Source organism: Papaver somniferum, chromosome 1, assembly GCF_003573695.1.
Source record: "Papaver somniferum cultivar HN1 chromosome 1, ASM357369v1, whole genome shotgun sequence".
Classification (NCBI taxonomy): domain Eukaryota; kingdom Viridiplantae; phylum Streptophyta; class Magnoliopsida; order Ranunculales; family Papaveraceae; genus Papaver; species Papaver somniferum.
The window spans coordinates 90,236,910-90,252,886 of record NC_039358.1 but is presented as its reverse complement, the minus strand read 5'-3'; the positions used below and the strand labels follow the sequence as shown (position 1 = coordinate 90,252,886).

General features: G+C 37.2%; 1 protein-coding gene and 1 long non-coding RNA gene across 3 annotated transcripts; one reads left to right on the top strand and one right to left on the bottom strand.

Moving 5' to 3' along the window:
* The first annotated feature begins 383 nt into the window (after positions 1 to 383).
* Positions 384 to 2,499, top strand: LOC113347373. The gene is made up of 3 exons (XM_026591022.1): positions 384 to 401; positions 1,422 to 2,042; positions 2,127 to 2,499. The coding sequence occupies exons 2-3, from the start codon at positions 1,438 to 1,440 to the stop codon at positions 2,497 to 2,499; spliced, it is 978 nt and encodes a 325-aa protein (XP_026446807.1). The 5' UTR covers positions 384 to 401; positions 1,422 to 1,437.
* Positions 2,500 to 7,139: 4,640 nt separating this feature from the next.
* LOC113294204 lies at positions 7,140 to 13,221 on the bottom strand. 2 transcript variants are annotated; one of them, XR_003332651.1, is made up of 4 exons: positions 11,271 to 13,221; positions 9,853 to 10,947; positions 9,704 to 9,744; positions 7,140 to 9,580 (listed from the first exon to the last, which is right to left on the bottom strand). It is a non-coding gene; the product is annotated as an uncharacterized LOC113294204 (long non-coding RNA). The 2 variants fall into 2 exon arrangements; XR_003332650.1 differs by having other exon boundaries at positions 9,330 to 9,522.
* Positions 13,222 to 15,977: the final 2,756 nt, after the last annotated feature.

The window sequence follows — 15,977 nt, the reverse complement described above, 5'->3', positions numbered from 1 at the left end:
TTGAGAAGCATTTATTCGTTGGATTTCTTTCTATGTCTGGACACAGCAAAGCAAATCCTTGAGTTCCGGAGTTTAGATTTCAGTATTTATGTTCTTGTTTCTTTTTACGATTTCTTTAGTAAATTTCATTTACTACTCCACGCCCAAACTCTTAATGACAGTTTCTGATGATTTACTTTTTCGGTTTCATAAACTTACGCTCTTATTGGTCTCACTAAGTCAATAGAAACCCTATTGAGAGATTGGAACAATCCACATTGGTAATCTCGACATTGATTAGTATCCCTGTTGGTCTCAGTATTTGTGCTTCACTTCTCTATAAATACTTCAACACTACTTTGTGTCTCTGCCACTTATCTGGAAGAGACAAAGAGTAGAGAGTTTAGAGTATCAAAACTAAGGTACATATAGGATAGCGGTAGCTCCGTTTTATTTGATAGTAGTGCTTTCATACTTGAGATGATGTTTGAACTCTCAATAGTAGCATCCATATATTCTTTTGTTTTAGCTGTTGTTTTTCTTCTGTTCCATTTGCTATTTGTAGAGCATCTGTTTTCTAGCGGCTTACCTTATATGTTGATAGATTTCAGTTTCTAGTTTGATTTTGGATGGTCTATATGTATGAACTGATTATGTTTCTGCTAGCTCCGTGGTACATGACCTATATTATGTGATGTTTACCATGGAGGATGATCAGAGAAATTTAACGGTAAGTCGGTAATACCGTTGAGCGCCGCCTTTTTTCTCCGAAGGTCTTCGAGTATCTCATACTTTAATTTGCATTTATAAGCTCTTTCAATCCTTAATTTGTATACCTTTATTCGAAATCATCGAGCACGATTTTTCCCCGCGAAAGGTACTCGGGTTTTAATTTGATTTTATGAGCATTACTCAACCTTTTGGTATTGCAACATTGAGACAGCTACACTTATCTTATTAATCCGTGCCATTCCATAACTCATTTCTACTTTTAGCTGTAGATGCTCTCTAGTCATGGTTTCGGTATTACTAGCCAAATGACATGACATAGATTGAGTAGAGTTCATTAGAGATCTCACACCAATAGCAGAAATATGATGTTCACAATTTTTTCCCCTCTTTTGTTTTTATTTGGGGAAAGTTCTTTGGGCATCTAGTATTATAAGTGGTAGTTATTGTAACATGTCCCTCCCCACTTACAAGTGGTAATTGCGTTCCCTGCATGTTGTGATTTGTTTTTCTCCTGCATTTGATTGTCAGATTGTCGATGTTCTATTTTAGGAAATTTCAATTGTACACAGACAGACCTTTCACCTACACCTACCCCAGCAGGGTAGTATATATGTACTAACATTTAATTTTGTCCGATATTTTCTATGTTGATGAATAAATTCTACTTTTTCGAGTATTCGTTATTCTCACACGAATTCATCAAAATGCAGATCCCCCCATTTAACCATGGCAAGTCGTAATGGAGAACAGCCTGCTTTCTCTGTGTTTTCTCAAAACTTGGTACCATTGAGATTTTTCTTGCAAAGCAACGATGGCCATGTAATAGAGATTGAGGAGAGCCTTGGTATGCAGTTTGACGCTTTAAAGCGGCTAGTACAAGGAGGTCAGATCACATTAACTTATGACTGTCGACGGGTGGTAGCTCTGAATTCGAGTAGATTCATTCTCGATATCGTCATCCAGTATACCAGAAACTATGCCCAATTACAGGATAGGATTAAAAGGATTGGCTGTGGCTATGTCACCCTTATAAGGGCTAGGAATGAACGCGATTTGGATTTCATAAAATGGGTGACTGACAAAAGAACCTTCGGTCTCGATAAGCCCCAATCTGTCCAGATGCTTAGGGAAGTTGCAGCTGCAGCAGGCGATTTGGGAATGCAGCGTTTACTGGATGTGAGTTGCGGAGCTCTGTCTATGCTCATACAAGACTACACCGAGGAAGATATCTATGCTCTGCTGGGAGTCCGAATAAAGAAAACTGGTCACAAGATAGAAGCTGATACCATTGCTGAGCATATCGGCCATGCTCGTGATCTCCAACGCATGAGGTAAAAATATTTTTGGTAGAATTTTTCTCATGGCTTGTGTTGATTGAAAGGATATAAAAAACTAACTCCATCTTTAATACACAGTTATGGTAGCCATCCAAATTACATGAGGGGAGCTACGCATTCTGCAACTCCTTTAATGCCTCATATGGGAACAAATGGTTTGCAAAGCCAACCAAATCACATGGGAGGAGTTGCACATCCTCAGATGGGAACGAACAGTTTGCAAAATCCTGGAGGGGCGTATTACTGGGTGGGTGATCAGGGAGTCGCCATGGAAGGAGTGAATCTTCAACGGAGGATTCCAGAAAATGGCACCAAGAATGTCAATGTCAGTAAAACTCCGGAATATGTTTCGAATGTTAACCAGCTTTCGCTGACTTTTGGTCAGCTCAATCTTGGACGTGAAGGGGATCCACTTTTCACAGACATGGAAATGCCGAGGATGATCAGCTGATCCATGGGCGGAATAGTTTTTACCCTAATAATTAGGATTTGTTTGGATGGATTGTTCTTGTTGGCTCTTGTCGACAGAATTTATCAAATAAATTTCAGTGCAAGCTTTTATTTCCTTTGTGTAACTGAGTTGATATTTTATGAAATGATATAGCATTCGTATTAAACCTCAAAATCTATCCTTATAGAGATCTCAGATGCATGTGTGTGAAGGAAAAAAGGAAAAAAAATGCCAAATCTATTCAAATATGATGACTTGGATCCTGTACTCATTTAACATGAACTGTACATGGCTCACATTAATGGCCAATTAGTTAATGTTAAAGATTTCATTTATGGTAAGCAAATGTAATATACAACATAACTTCTTTAAAGGAATACCCGATAATATAATATTCTCGTTAAAATAATAAAATTTTCTGGTCCCAACTCGGACCCTTAGTGTTAAAATAATAAATTCGATAAAATCATAAAACAATACATTTCAAAAATTTCCCTTAATGATTATTATGTCCCAAATAATATATAAAATAATAATGCTATTAGAAAAATAATAAAAAAATTTCATACATATTAAACTTTCCCAAATTATGATTTAATATTGGTTTCTTTTTCTTTAAAACTCAAATCAAGTTGTAGTTCATCCCCAATAATTCGTAATGCAATCAAAATACCCGAATCACGTTGTTGTATTGCAACAAGAAGTAATTTTGAAGTGTCATTAATACTTGGAGTGCCTGTATTTGTATGGCAATTAATCAATAATATAATACTTTTACAAAATTAGTCGATATTTTAATTAACCTACAAGTGTTATTCAACCTCCAAGCTAGGAATTAATTTTTTAAATAATTATATATTATTTAATTATAAAATAATAATTACACGCCTACAAGTGATCCTCTCGGTCCCCTTTTGTCTCTGACACTTCATCCCCTTGTGAAGTCCATTGCTTCTCGGTGCAAACTTGATTTAGACGCCTGGTACCTGGATGATGGCACTATCATTGGCGACACAATGGAGGTTGCTCGAGCTCTGAGCATCATTGAGTCTGAGGGACCGGGTAGAGGCCTTCATCTTAATATCAAGAAGACCGAGGTATTTTGGCCCACTACTGATCCACGCAGTTTGGAGGTAGGTGTTTTCCCACCGGATATTGGTAGACCTAGCAAAGGAGTTAAGCTTTTGGGTAAACATGTGAGTTTGGATTTGGATTTCATGAGCGACATGGCGCTTAATAGGGTGAACAAGACTATTCAACTAATGTCTGCTATCAAAAAGCTCAGAGATCCCCAGAGTGAGATGTTGTTACTCCGTAATTGTGTCGGTGTATCCAGACTATACTTTGCTATGCGTACTACTAATCCGGCAGCTCTGCAACATGCCTCTGACCTCTTTGATGATCACCTGCTCCAATATTTGAGGCTTTTAATCACCGGAGATGGAGCTGGGTTTGGGCCTTTGCAACAGAGATTGGCTACTCTTCCTATCAAGGATGGTGGACTTGGCATTTATACCATGGCCGACACTCGCACCTATTGCTATCTTGCCTCTCAGAGTCAAACTGCCTCGGTGCGGAAGGTGATACTTGGTAGCTCTTTCTCGGCTGATAATGAGACTGCCTATCAGATGTCTCTTCAGAAATTCATTCAGGTATGTGGTTTACCTTCCAATTACTGCGTCAATGACACTGCCCCCCCTTCTATGCACTCCCTGGCAGTCACTTATTTTGATGCAGTTAAGAAGCAAATCCCCGACCAATTTACTCTATCTGCAAGAGATTCTGTTCTTTTGCAATGCAATCAGATCAAACATGCTCAGGATTACCTTTTGGCTGTCCCGATCAACGGTTTAGATCAGTGCCTTGGTCCCAGACAGTTCAGGTCCGTAGTTTGTTATCGCCTTGGCATCCCTTTATTTGTTGAGGACGGTTTGTGCTCATGTTGCAATAAGCCTATGGATATTTTTGGTGATCACGCGCTTCATTGTGCTAATGATGTTGGTATAAAGTTCCGCCATGACTTGGTACGTGATATAATTTCGAACATTTGTTCCAAAGGTGGTGTCCATGCTCGCAAAGAAGTTGCTTTGGGTTTTTTGTCTGAGAATAATAAGGATTTACGTTCAGCAGATATCCTTGTTCTCAACTGGGAAAACGTCCAAGATGTGTGCATGGATATCACAGGAGTCTCCCCATTTACTGGAGATGGTGTTCGTTCTTTCGTCCCAGGCCAGGCTATCTCCAGAGCGATCTCGCGTAAACGTTCTAAGTATTTGAAGGAGTGTACTTCGCACGGTTATGGTTTGGGTGTGCTAGCCTTTACTACCTTAGGGGAACTTAGTGATGATACTGTTTGTTTTTCAAGCGTCTGAAGAATTGTTTAGTTAGTCATGACGCTGGTAGTGGTATTGGTTGTTTTATTTTTCATAGATTCGGTGTTGCTATTCAAAAAGGGGTTGGTGCTCAGCTTGTTGCTCGGCTACCAACTAATACCCCTTCTGTTAAACATTGAAAAACTGGAATGAATACTTACCGGCTTTTTAATAAAAAAAATTAATTTATTATATTATCGATAATATAATATTTCTTTAAAACAATAATTTTTCTTGGTCCCAAATCTATTATTTTATAGAAGTTATACTGTATAGTCATTGTCGAACTGACGTCACACACGCTTGTGTGCGTTCACGCGATTTTGACAAAATCATGAAGGAGTTACGGGGAAAATGTGCTTATGATACAAATACGATCAAAATGAGTCACTTCCACATAGATGCTATTTATAAATTCCATGGATCCGAGTTTTTGAAAACTATAGGGTATTAGTACTTTGAAGTGGCATTAAAAAACTCAACATATATGGATTCAGTGTTGTCATCTGCCATTACATTATACGTATGATTCTAAACCTTCCAAATATTAGGACACTTAGTGTTATCTTTGCAAGGAATTGCTATTAGTGTCCTGTTGATAGGAGCCTAGGAGGGGAATAATACATCTGAGGATGATTGAGAGGAGGGAACTGAAATTTCAAAAAATAAAATTTATCTTTTTTTTTTTTTGTTTTTTGAAGAGAAATGTTGAGTCGGAAAAAAAAAGTAGTCACCCATTTCAACAGTTACGAAGAAATGGTTGAATTACATGCTATCTATGATCACTTTCAAATGGGTGATTAGGTATCTAAATACATTGTGTCTAAACCATATAGTCCAACACAGCAAAAATAATCCGTGGCCAAATTTTTCTTCCCCTGTTTTGGCCTCTTCTGAATTTCCAAGCTTATAGCTACGTAGTTAGTGTGCTCCCTTGCGCCCATTTTACATTGTAGTTCCACAACTTATGTGAGATTTCACAATGTAAAAGAAGATGATTGACAGTTTCCTAATGATGAGCGCACAATGAGCACATTGTGTTCTGAATCTGACAGCCTTTCTAAGCAAGTTGTCAATATAGTAGGGATAGAGTTTTGAGCTGCAGTCTATATAAAGAATTCTACCTTTTGGGGGTACATACCGGATCCAAATAAAAGAGTATGGCACAAAAGACAAGGTTGCTGACATTTGCTCCACAAGCCAATTGTAACAGATTTTTGAGCTAAAACCTCCTGCAACTGTGTACTTGAGACTATCTTCTTCACCATCATCATCCAGAGTTGGAGGGGTACCCAGCACCTCAAGGAGCTCAAGCACCCTTCAGGAAATTCATTTGCAGTCAAGTTTTTTCTTAGTATGATGTTCCAAGTATCATTAGCTATCATTTCTTGTAAAGAAGCTTTTTTTTTGTTGTGTGTGTGTAGCTATTTTGAATATGTTTGGGTACTTGATTTTGAGAGGTTGATTGGCCATCCATTTGTCCCACCAAAATTGTACTCCATTCCCTTTATGAATTTCAATTCTTGTCATCCCTTCCACTATTTCTTTGTGTTTTTGAATGCCACTCCATAAGCTTTTACCCTCAGGTTGTTTTAAATCTTTTACCCACACATCTGCAGTGGTTGCTTTCATTTTTTTCTTGTATTATTCTTCTCCAAAATAATTGCTTTTCTTTTGTGAACCTCCAGGACCAATTAGCTAAAAGAGACTTATTAGTGAGCTTTAATTTTCTAATGCCTAGCCCCACCTAACTTTTTAGGCGTGCAAATTGTGTTCCATGCAACCCAGTTAATTTTTCTAATGTGATCACAAGATTTTGCATATTATTCGTTCCCCTCCTTCCATTGGCGAAAGTATGGAAATATTTGGTATTTGCATCACATTCTTCGAAGTGTTAAGACTTTGCGCTAACAAGCCATTTTCTTGCATTGTCAAGATTTATTTGTTTGAGTTTAACCCTCATTTCTACTCTGTCATTGAATTGTTAGGTAGTGATAGATTCAGTTTCCCCCTTGAATTCATAGAGTCTATCAGATTGGTGAACTCCTTCTTTTTCCCTTCCATTTTTCCGTAAGTTGCTTCGCTTAATCTTTTGAGAAAAATCTCAAATTTTATAACTTTTTTGACATTATAAATCTTAGTGTGCCATAGTAGACCATTGTATCCCACCATAATTTCAAATATGATAGAAATTCAGGATGAGAGAACCAATAACTTTCAATTATGAATGGTACTTTATTTCTATTTATGTTTGCAGTTGTTAACAGAATTGGGGAATGATCTGACAAGGTTCTTGCTTGTATTTTTTGGGTAAGAAGGGGAAATTTACCTTCAAATTGAGGAGACACCAGCACTCTGTCAAGTCTGCAAAGCAAAGGATCAGATTGCATATTGCTCCAAGTATAAAGACCTCCATTTAATGGTAAATCCACCAAAGCATGCTCTTACATGAACTCATTGAAAAGCCTTCTGTTTCTTTTTGATCCTCCAGGTTTGTTCCTTTCTTTTCTTCTCCTAATTGCATTGTAATCTCCAGCCATGCACCAATGTTCATTTTCCCACCCTGTCAGATCTTCCATTTCTTCCCAGAAATCCATTCTATTCCCGTATTCACATAGAGAGCAAACATTAGTAATACACCCTTCATAGTTTTCAGTTTTGCATTTGAACTTTTGAAAAAGTGTATTTGGACCAACTATTTCATCAACACATTCCAAAAAAGAGTCATCCCAAATGGTAAGTAGTCCACATGGCAAACCCTGAGAAGGAATGTCTCTCCATTTGTGTTGATCATTTCCCCATATTTGTTTCACATACCAATCATTCATCTTCATCATATGGGTTTTCTAAATTAGACAAGCAATGGGTTTAACTTTTATAATTAGACCTTTTAGTGCATCCATCTTGTCAAATGCTGTTAACCTTTTCTTATTCCACAGTAGGACTTTAATATTCATTGAGACCATCTGAATCCAAGTTAACTACATCTTCAAAAGCTTCTCCCTCTCATTCATTCTCTTCCATAGAGTTTTCAATTATGTTATTAGAGTCATGTACTGCAATGATTCCAGTGATTAGTGACAGCCTATTGATTATTGGTTCTTTATTTAATTTGAGATGCTTGGACAGAATCTCTGCATAAACTTCCTTTACTTTCTCTTCTTGACCTGCAAAATTTGCATTTATGTTTGTTGTTGCTTCCATATTTTAATCCACTATGTTGTGGATGAAGTTGATTTTCACTATCTCCCAGTTTAGATTTTGCGTAGTTTCCTCCATAATTTCTTCAGTTTGGTTGAAAGGATCTATTGCCAATTGCAGATGATCTAGTTTGTTGAGATTTGCTTGATCTTCAACCTCCATTCTCCCTTGGTCTTCCACCACTGTCACTTCTATATTCTCTACCTGTTTCTTTCCTTTGTTTTTGTAGTATCAGTTAATAAATTCTTGAACCGGTTTTGGTTTCTGAATAACCATTACTTTTTGACTTTGTTGCTTACCTTCTTGACCTTTCTTTCTGAAAAACGATTGAAAAAATCAGTTACGGTCTTTGGGGTTTGACTAGAACTATTAATTGACTTTTGACCCACGTGTTCCCTCAGCCATTCAATTGGAGCCGCAACATCTGTACAACTTTTGATACTGTCATTAATCAAAATTTGAATTTGAAATTTGCACGGGTGTTTTTGCCTTTTCCAACTGTTCTAGCATCCTCCTGTAGGAGTTTACCGTTGAGTTCATCGCTAGCCTGTAAGCATAATCCCATTTTATTACTAAAACCAAATCCATACCCTGAAGGTTGATCTGAATTGCTGCCGGGATATCTTGCGCCAAGCATTTTACCTTTAATATACAAGAAAAAGGGTTTCTTTCCACTGCTTCTTTATCTATTTCAGCTAAACCCTCCATAAAATCACTAATATGATCGAAATTTGCTTTGGACCATAATTGAACCGACAACCCTTTTATTTTGATCCAATTTTACGCCAGTGTAAGAGCTCTAGTATTAATTGTACCATCTTCATCTATCTATCTCTTAACTTCCATTGTTGTATCTTTGAACTTCCATTTAAGAGGTTCCAATAACTTTCCCATTCTTGATCATTATTGGGTTGAAAAATGACAAAGAGTTTATTGATTCCAAGAGATAGAACCAAAAGCTATGCAACAAAAAGCGCTATTTGGTCTTGAGATATTATTGTTGCTGATGGTACCAGGGAAATCAGTCGTCACTGGTGCTTGCTAATGATGGGTATTGGTTCTATTTCCAATTAATTTGTTTAAAAGCTCATTAAATCTTTGCCAATGATAACTATCTTTGCCTTTTGGTATAAAAAGAGCCTTATTCTTAGCTCTACTCTCATATGTTCTTACAATTTTGAGATATTCTCCCCTAGAGTTTGTTATTTTTCAACTAGAAAAGAGAAGTTGTCGTTTCTTCTGGTCCATTTTCTCTTGTTGCTGTTGCTGTTTAATTGAAGAATTTCTTTTGTATTCGAACCTAACCATGCTCCAATGGTTGCTGAGAAGATGATCTTGAAGTTTAATCCGCCCGAGTTCCTTTCCACGATCTTGAAACCATCTAGACTAGAACACGCTGCCACAGTGGGGAGGGCCGACCGAAGAAAAATGAAACACCGCTGCAATGAGACTGTAAAAGAAAATTTGTGATCCGTGAAAATAGATGCAACCAATATGCTTTTCTTATCCTGCAAATATGTTTGAAGTAAAAAATCCTTAACAGTTTGTTTAGTTCATGAATTTTCAGAATAAACTAATTTTTACTAGTCGTGAAAAAGAATATGGAACGCCGAGTAAAACATAAATCTTACCTGGAGCTCTAATATTCCAGTGACATCAAAATGACATTCACCTGCAATGAAAACTCATTTAGGCAAGTAACAAATATAGGTAGAATGTTGAGAGTATAACGAACTGAGAAAAACAAAAAACCAGTGAACAAAAGCAAGAGAGAAATGACCTTAGAGATTCTTGCGCCTCACTTGCTAATTGTTGCAACCTCTCTTCTTCTACACGTCTTTTTTTTAATCCCGTAACAATCGCCTATTCTCTTTATTATTTCGAAATCAAACATAGGACATAACGCAAGGTATCTAAGTCGTTTAATACGTTACAATGCTACAAACGTCATACTGAGTCTCTCTGTGATTCCTATATTCACCACGGCCTGATCAAGAGTCAACCCCTAGCTCTTGTGAACCGTTATTGCCCAACAAAAGATAAGTGGTAACTGAGTAGGCTCGCATGCCACCCCAAAAGACGATGTCAATCTTATTGTGACTGAAATGATAGGAATCAGAGTTGATTCTACGTACACCCTTGGACCAATGTACTTATCGAATTCGACAATAACATCAATAGGCATACCTGTGGGTGATTTCTCTTCTTTTTCATATATAATGTCCTTAACAGTTCCTGTTGAACCATTCACCAAACCAATCTGAGTGAATAACTCTTACGCAACATAACCCTTGATTTCTTTGACAACAAAAAACATCTTGTAACCTTTTCGCCTCATCAGAATTTGCTTCCTTAGCTGTTGCATAGTTATTCTTTGATGGGATACGCGCAACAGGAAGCCCAAGACGTCTGAGGCGTTGACAATTATGATTGGCAGCATAATCTTTAGTGGGAAACATACGAACAACATGCTTAAAGTTGTCTTTCTTCGACTGAAAGGGTCGCGTAGCTCCTAATGACAAACATATTCCAATCTTCAGTGGAGTTGCCATCACTTAATCTAGACAACACTTTTCTATATTCTGACTTCTCAACTCCAGACTGTCAGATTTTTTTTAAGGCAAACACACTGTTTAAACACAGAGTAAGAGAGATTACATGTCAGTTGTAACTCTCCCCCGCCTTCAACATATAATGGCATATCAAAAACATGTGAAAGTTGTCTCATATCACCGACGAGTACAATAGAGACATTCCCAAAAGGTTCGCTTGTTAGAAAAATGTCTCTTAATCGAAGATTGATATTTGTAAGCATTTTTCTGCCGATCATGTTGTATTCGTTAATAATTATCAGCTTAGTGTCTTTGAAATCAACCTGAAACAACAATAAAGAGTAATATAAAAAGGTGAACCCATGACTGAAACAACAACATGGGTTCAAGTCATGAATTTAAAATTAGTCAACTACTATTACTTATAAACTATCTGATAAGATATGCATATGTACACAGGGTACAAACAGGCCATGACAAATTTTTTCTGTCAGAAATAAGCACTTGTATACATTAGGTACAACTGTGCCTAGAATTGTCCTAATGTGACTCCTCAAATCTACCCAATTCAATGAATTTATGTACTAACACAGAATTGTCCTGGTGTTTAGCTATACCTACTGTAGTATTTAGATGGGGGATTTACCTGCATACGTCTGCATCGTTCTGCCTCCAGCTTCTTGTATGAAAGGTTCCTATCCGCTGTGATGGCGAGTTCGTGGTGAATAGTTGAACCTCCAGTGTTGGATGCGTCTACACCGGTGGGAGCCATGATTCGAACAGACTTTTCGTTGTTAAAAAATTCCCTCATTGAGTGAAAAATGACACTTATAAGAGTTGACTTTCCCGTGCCTGCCCCTCCACTGATAATCAATCGAATAGTTGATTCCGATCTCAAAAATTCAGAACCATATCAAGTGCGACTTATTACTGTCTTGACAGAGTAATGGGAGAAGTACCTGAACCAGAAACTGAATGTGTCTCTTGCACAATTTGTCTTAACGTGTGGATAAATCCTTTCTTCTCGTGAATGGAAAGGTAGTCCAGTAACCCTGTGACCAGTTATGGTTGACATCGATGTCCCGCAAACCTAAATCAGTATCCTCTAATACCCTAGAATTGGGTGCCATCGCTGCTGAAACCATCAATTCCTCTAAATCCTCATCTTTTGGATGTGTTTCATCCTCTAATTCATCCTCAACCATGCTAAGATTTACTGACAAATTTTCAGTGGGACGGATGAGTTCAGCATAACATTCTGACCACATAGCAAAATTTCATTTCGCTTCTTCAAAACTCATGTAATGGCTATTCAACAATACTTGTTGTCTGCAATAGGATTCCCAATGATCAGTATCTGATGATATTTTTCCCACTGAACTCAGGTGAAATCCTAACAACAAGATCAACATGGTGCTTGCACTACTTTCGACGAGCATAATAGCGTGTCTTTCACATATCAATCAACGACATCTGCTCATAGTCATCCGGTCTAGTCAAATATCTGGAAAAGAAATTCTGGTTAGTTATCCCGTGATCTCCATCATCATTACTTAGATTCTTCCATAGTTGACAGGAAAACAACCTACTTTCACTCAAATTTAGCAAAACGAACTTTCTTGACGAGTCTGTCATATTCCAACCCATCAACAAGTGGCACACCTCTTGGGAAGATATATCTATTTCCGATACAATCTTGATGAGCAGTCTTCTTATCGCATATATTGAGTCACGACAAGGTCATAGTGGATCATTAATAATTCCTCGCAGAGTGTCGATGAAATCCTTTGATGCTGGTTCGGACTAATTTGCTGCATACTTGGCGATATAACTGGTAACGGATTCCGTGGTTGTTACAACATACCAGTGATCTCCATCATCATTACTTAGATTCTTCCATAGTTGACAGGAAAACAACCTACTTTCACTCAAATTTAGCAAAACGAACTTTCTTGACGAGTCTGTCATATTCCAACCCATCAACAAGTGGCACACCTCTTGGGAAGATATATCTATTTCCGATACAATCTTGATGAGCAGTCTTCTTATCGCATATATTGAGTCACGACAAGGTCATAGTGGATCATTAATAATTCCTCGCAGAGTGTCGATGAAATCCTTTGATGCTGGTTCGGACTAATTTGCTGCATACTTGGCGATATAACTGGTAACGGATTCCGTGGTTGTTACAACATACCAGTCGATGTTTGCTCTCCATGTTTGTAGAACCGCTCGATTGTGAGAATTCAACAATTTATCATTTCTCCGGCCAACAAATCTGTACATGTTGTTATCAGCTTGTTCTTCAACAAGCTTAGAATCATCTAAAAGCTCCATTGGGAATTTGAATCGACATTCATCTCGCCTAGTAATCTTGCTTTTTCTCAAACAATAACTACCACATTTTATGTGTCACATCACCCAATTATCCAAAGACGCATAATCATTCTCATCAGCTTCTAGATTTGAACCTCCAGATATTTTCTATGCACACAGATGATGGTCTTATATGTTGATTCTGAAATTGGGGTCTGGATTCCATGTGCATATGATGCTGTCAAAGTATTCAATAATCTTACGACGTACTTGAAAACATGCTAAGTTAGTATACCTTCCAAACTGATCATAAAACAATAGACACGGTGAATGCATCATTAGCTTCACTCATATCTAAAGTTTTAAGATAACACAGATATACTGAGTACAAATACGTGTTAGTTGGTTATTGGCTAATGTATGACTAGGTCCCATTGAATACATGCTATCAAGTATAAAACACCATACAGGCTCCGGTACCAGCAATACTACAAGGATATGCACTTGTACAATGGGTACAACTGTGCCTAGAAAACAAAGATATACACTTGTACATTAGGTACAATTGTGCCTAGAAAACAAAGATATCACATCATAAATACACTTACCTGCTAATCTGTCGCAATACGAGAAACATCCGGTCTATCTTTGAACCACAGGAAGTCGTGCACATGTGAAAACGTGGGTGTACCAAAATACACCACCAACTTTTCTTAGGCAACCTGTATGGACAAACTTAAATAAAATTCCGAGAGTCCAACTTAATGAATCTCAATCAAATAATAATATTTAGAGTGATATCTCTTTCTCTCACAATCAGAAAGTTTACAGAACCAAATCCGTGAACCTGATTTACGTGTGAGAGTTCTTGGACGATCTCAAAAATCAATATCCAAGAATCAATCAAGTCGTATCCAACAAATAAGGATGAATGTATCTACTTTGATTGATTAGCGTACAACCTGTGATATTTCAATTATAAAGATAAACAATATAATACGGGAAAATAAATAACACAGAAACCAGAAATTTTGTTAACAGGGAAACCGCAAATGCAGAAAAACCCCCAAGACCTAGTCCAGATTGAACACCAAACTGTATTAAGCCGTTACAGACACTAGCCTACTACCAATTAAATTCGGACTGAAATGTAGTTGAGACTGAATTAAACCCTCACAACAATTCAGTTACAGTCGCGCTCCTTACGCCTCTTGAATCCCAGCAGGACTCTACGCAAATGATTCCCTTAGTTGACGTCCTTTACAGCCTAAGAGTTGCTTTAACTTAATTGAAGACTTTAAACCAATCTTCTTCCCACAGATAAGTATATATGTGTGATTTTATTTTTGATTGTAGATCAAGGTGAGACTGGAAATCGATAGAAATAAACAAATTCTAGCTAACCTCAAAATCCGGTCTTATGCTTCCCGAAGAGCAGCCTAGATTATTATTCACCTCACAAGTATTAAACTTGTGGAATCAACAAAGTCAGAGACGAAGATAATTTTGATGATTTCTATCTATCTTTATTGATGGAGCAAGCTCAACAATTAAACAAGATCAGGATACTCGAGCTATCAAGATAAACAATAGTTGGACCTGGCTTCACGAATCCCTATGAAGTCTTTTTAGTCGTTAAACCCTACAAAAGGTTTTTGGAAGAGGACGACTCTAGTTTACAACTAGGACACACAAAAATAGTGTCGGGATTCAAAGATCCCAGTTGTTTGAGGTTCTCCTTTTATAGACTTTCAAAGCATAGGTTAGTTTAGGTTTAAGCTAAGATAGCTTTGGAACCAAGCAAACAATATCCAACTTTAGATGAATCTTTGAAAGGTGATTGGCATAACAAGATATACACTCTGGTTAGGATGAACCGTAACTGAACTGTGTACAAAGATATTGTTCATAAACGGTTAGCCGAAACTAGCCGATTAAACAATAAGCTTAATCATATTCATAAACACTTAAGACTTTAAGTTTGAATCATAATCATAAGTCATAATGTGATCAATCATGTCTATATAATGTTATAAGAGATTTATCCAAATGCTAATTATCTCACAGAAATAGTTTTATGTGCATCTGAAAATATTCGACAGGTTCGTGACTATATTTGTCATGGTACATGTACCGAGTATATGTACTGTTACGACAAATATAAGTTCTGGAACATACATAACTTTTTTGATTTGTGTACCGGGTATGGATACCACACCGGCTACAGAACCAACAATACTTTTCTGGTATGCATACTAGGTATGCGTACCATTCCAGGTTCACGAGTTCATAGACTTTTTGTGGTATGGATATCGGGTATGCGTACCAATAAGTCGTTGCCGAACTATAGATACGCCGGTACGTGTACTGGATACATGTACTACGGCTCCAGACCTATAACAGTTTTCCAGTTTATGAAACTGGTATGCATACTGTCCTGTATCTAAATTTTCAGTAGTTCTATATTTCTCTCTAGATCAATTCGAAACATTCCCAAATAACATCAATGACACATATCACTGTTCCAGACTATTTTCGAATGATTATATAGAATCATAATTTAGATTACGAACAATAAATTTTCCTTTACCGAAATTCATCAAGTATGAACAAATAAGCTTAGTCATATATATTTCGAGAACTAATTATAAGATAAACTTGACTCGAAATTCTTGATATGCTTAAGATAGTCTAATTAGTTATGCGACAACGTTTCATAGATAGAAAGATGAATATAACTTAAGAAATAGGTGGTTCAGTATTCACTCACCTTTTGTTGAAGAAGTTCTCCAAAATCTTCGGTTGATCTTCGCCTTCAAACGATAGAACGCAATGATGACTGTTGTGATGTCCGTTTCTCAACTACACTTTTATCCTAACCCGAGACTTAACTAATTGTAGACTACAAACCAAGATATAGTTTTGAAAACTAAATTTGATAACAAGCTTGAGATAACAACACTTGTGAGTTCGACCGAGCAATGCTCTAACAACATGTCCACTACCTCTGTTTTGCCATTCAATCCTATACCAGTGA

Bases quoted from the DNA above. Each gene is read 5' to 3' on its own strand.
- LOC113347373 (XM_026591022.1), top strand. From the start codon at position 1,438: ATGGCAAGTCGTAATGGAGAACAGCCTGCTTTCTCTGTGTTTTCTCAA. The intron at 2,043-2,126 runs GTAAAAATATTT...TTTAATACACAG, and splicing joins CGTGATCTCCAACGCATGAG to TTATGGTAGCCATCCAAATT.